Raw genomic sequence first — 4,135 nt, 5'->3', positions numbered from 1 at the left:
TCCAGAACCTATCTACATTCTGTTTATAGTTTAAAACCGACCTACATTCTGTTTTATAGTTTAAAACCTACCTATATTCTGGTTTATAGTTCAAAACCTACCTACACTCTGTTCATCAGTCCAGAACCTACCTATATTCTGTTTTATAGTTCAAAATCTACCTACATTCTGTTTTATAGTTTGAAACCTACCTATATTCTGTTTTATAGTTCAAAACCTACCTACACTCTGTTCACCAGTTCAGAACCTAGCTATATTCTGTTATATAGTTCAAAACCTGACTACACTCTGTTCATCAATCCAGAACCTACCTATATTCTGTTTTATAGTTCAAAACTTACATACATTCTGTTCTATAGTCCATAACCTACCCACTCTCTGTTCTAGATTGCAAAACTTCAAATAAATACAATATTTATTTTTAAACCAGAAAAAGTTTCATCGGTTTCGAAGTTACAATTCCGACTACACATCAGCGAAAAAAGGGGTAACTCAGCAGATTGATTTAACACATTTTATTGATCATACAAATGGATGGGATGCAAGTTACATAAACTTAGAAAAATCCCCTCCAGATAATAATTTCATGTTATGGAAGATTACATTACAATAATTTCAATTTAGTGACACATAACATATTTAATAGGAATCGAGATAGGTAACATATATACAATATAGCTGCCGTTAAGAACGATACATCAACCAGGAACAACGCATCAGTCGAAGTAAAAGAAGACATTGGCCTTATGCAAACCTATGTGATTGTTTTATGTATTGCATTGCATGATTTAGAATTTTGGAGTTCAATTCATAATTACCACGAGGATCACCCCATAATAAAATATTTAAACTAATAATTCTAGGATCAATGAGATCATCGAATAATTGTTGCCGTTGTTCAGAATACAAAGGACAATGAAAAAAGAAAAGATTAGCATCTTCTATTGATAGACCACAAGGACATGTTGCATCATCAACTATGTTATAATTGAGTAGATCAGATTTTAGCGCACTACATCTATGACGAATCTTGGTTATAAGAATATTTTCACGTCTTGGTCCATTGTAGAAAAAGCTCGGGGCATTATCAACATAAAGTCTCTTTTTCAAGTTATATTTAAGTGAGTTCAAATTATCAGTCGATTTTATGTTTTCATCAAGATTATTCCAGTCACGAATAGTAGTTGCAAAGAACGAATTGAGAGCTATATTCAGCAGAGAGAGAGAGACCCGGCGGTAAATTTTTTCAATCAAAGATAATGAATTCAATTAATCATTCAAAAAGTTCAATTTTACTGTCACCGTTTTGTGACAGTAACAAATTTTTATGACAGATTTCTATGCATGAAAAAATAAACCCATAATATTCGTCATCTTTTGATAAAATAATTAAATCAAAGGGCTTTAATCTCTTTTATTCCTGTGGATTGAATAAAATTGGCGTATAATAAAAAGTATGAAGTCATTAAACAGTCATTAAACCTTCTTTTCTATCTTCATTTTATAATTCTTTCAACATCGCCGCGTAGCGGCATATTTTATCATAATCCGATTGGTTGATTTTAGTCGGGTTAAGGTCACTCGGGTCACGATTATATACAAATGGCGACAAGAGCATTAAACCCATAATCATTCTTTAAAATCCGATTTTTGGCCACAAGGTGAAACATTAGACACCAAGTCTGATCTCTGATGATAGTTTATTACAAATTTTATCCTCAAATTTTTCCCTTTATGACTTACCGCCACTTGCATAAATATAACGTTTTGGTTTCCATTCATAAATAGACATATTTCGGTCATTCGGATGCTTATTCAGATAGATAGTCGATGCTTTTTTCACTAAATTGTTTTAAATATTATGTTTTTATCTAAGAAAAAAATAAAACACAAATCGTTTGTGATTTCTCTTATTCATGTTTGAGGTTATAGACCTCAGTCAAATTATTTCTTCTTAAATTCTTCGGGGAAAAAAGTAAAAATAAAATAAATAGACTAAAAAAAGAAAATTGAAAAACCATTAGTAGTTTTATCTAGAAATTAAATTTAGCCAGAATTGAAACAATTTAGCAGATTTTGATTGATGAATTCAAAAGATATTTTCTTCTCGAAAACAACACAGACATAACTGATATGACAACCTGTGCCGAATTTGGTGAAAACTGAAAGTTGTCATTAAGTCACATGTATTGCCTAGGAAAATATGACGAAAACATTGGAATGCAATAATCATATCTGAAAAATCTCTAATTATAATTATTGTCTGTAGATCTGAAATAATGACCGACATTCAAATGTTCAAATACCCAATTCCCCTCAGGCCTTAAACTGATATCTTTCAATTTTTCTATCGTCTTTGATGTGACCGGCGACGAGGTAAATTGTCACCTACCACTTGCCCAGTCTCCAACTGAGTGTAGTAATGTTTATTCAAGTGTAGTATTTAACTGATCCTATAAATCTGTAAAGGAAATAGAAGAAATTTTGTATTGAAATGAATTCGAATTGATTTATAGGAGCACATTTTACAAATTCGAATTCGAAATAAAAGAATAAATCTGCAGTTATTTTTTTCAAAGCTAAAACTATCTCAAAGGTTTACATAAACTTTTTAAAATTCGTTATGATTTTGGTAGGTGTGTAAACTACGAATTTAAGCAAAATCAACGCCTATAATTTATAGTAGAGAAATATATCTCCTTCGTATTCGAAAGGTTTCAACTAAAAATATCGAGTCTTTAAGAAGCCCAACTGCAAAATTAGTTTTAACTGTTTGATAACCTATTATTAGTAGACAACGCTACGTTTTTTGAGAACCTGTTTACTCAAGTTTGATCAAATAGATAGATGTAGATGCAAAAACACATTTTAAAAACATTTTCAAGTAAAATGGCGTTTTTGATACTAAAAATACTGCCCCTGTATGTTTACTGTTTTCTCATATTTCTCTCATATTTAAAACTTTAAAGGAATACTATCGGATCATGTATATTCATCTGTAGATATACCTAGTGCCATAAATAACATAACAGGATCCTTATATAATCCGATAAATCAAAAAACTTAGTAATTATTACTAATTACAGGGATTCTGTTGTAATTTTATGACACCAGGTAAGTTTACTGATGAATATATAGGCCTACTCATATTGACCATTCTTGAGAACTTAAATTTTATGTTCATTCTAAGACATACTATCATCAAGCTGGGTTTAAAGTAAACTGATACCCTTCTGTGTTCGCTTATCGCTAACAGGTTTCTTCAGTACGCAGATTTAGATGGAATGGGGGACAAGTTTAGATTTTAAGCAGATGGGTAGATGTCCAAGGTAAGGGAAGTAACTTCTTTTCTGAAGTGTAAATTTGGACTACAATAAATTCTGTAATTTAAGTTTTTATGAAATAATTTATACTTGAAGGAATTCATATAGTATATCAATGTTTTTCAATGAAGTATAATATAGTATGGTATTGGGCGAATCTACCAACATCGAAAAACTGAACCGAACTTTAATATGAGTAAAGGGGGATATCTACAGTTAGTGGCCTTCGCCGCTCAATGGAAACTTTTTATGTAAATGATTTTATTAGTCCTGTTTTTCTCCCTCTAATTTTTTGTCTAGAATTTTGATGTCTAAAATAGCATTTTTCTTCAGATTTTGTGAGATGATGAGAGACTTTCATGCGAAAGGATAATTCGTTTTGTAGTCGTTTTGTGTGCAGTGAAAGTCAAGTCAAGTAGTAGTCTACTTTCAGTTTGGCTTGCTGATAGGCCTGTTGGAAAATTTTCAACGACATTTCGAGAAAAAGTTATAGAAGGTTGTATTTCGTAATTTAACATGGAAACAGGTGACAATTGAATAACCGGTTTTAGTACTAATGATTTTTTTAAATTTTCACAATGAAACAAAATTCAATGAACCATTAACCTTCTCTTGTTGTGTTTTTGACTTAAAATATGATTGCTTTATGTTAGATCGGTATTATAAGATAGGCTTACCAGAGGATATTTGTTTATTAGATAAATGCTAACTGTTATATTGTGTCTTAACCATAGCCTTACTTTAAAATATTAATAGAAATATTCTTTAGAAATGCAATTTTGTCTCAGTGGTATTGTGAGGTAAAAAGTCAT

At 30.9% G+C, this 4,135-nt stretch overlaps 1 protein-coding gene across 1 annotated transcript; it reads left to right on the top strand.

Moving 5' to 3' along the window:
- Positions 1-24: 24 nt before the first annotated feature.
- On the top strand, positions 25-366 carry LOTGIDRAFT_113281 (hypothetical protein; the record flags this gene model as incomplete). The annotated part of the gene is made up of 1 exon (XM_009051767.1): positions 25-366. A coding segment is annotated over one exon (342 nt), but the record flags the coding sequence as incomplete, so codon positions are not given.
- Positions 367-4,135: the final 3,769 nt, after the last annotated feature.

Source organism: Lottia gigantea, assembly GCF_000327385.1.
Source record: "Lottia gigantea unplaced genomic scaffold LOTGIsca_17, whole genome shotgun sequence".
Classification (NCBI taxonomy): Eukaryota; Metazoa; Mollusca; class Gastropoda; family Lottiidae; genus Lottia; species Lottia gigantea.
The sequence above is the reverse complement of the archived record's forward strand: the minus strand, read 5'-3'. Positions and strand labels throughout refer to the sequence as shown.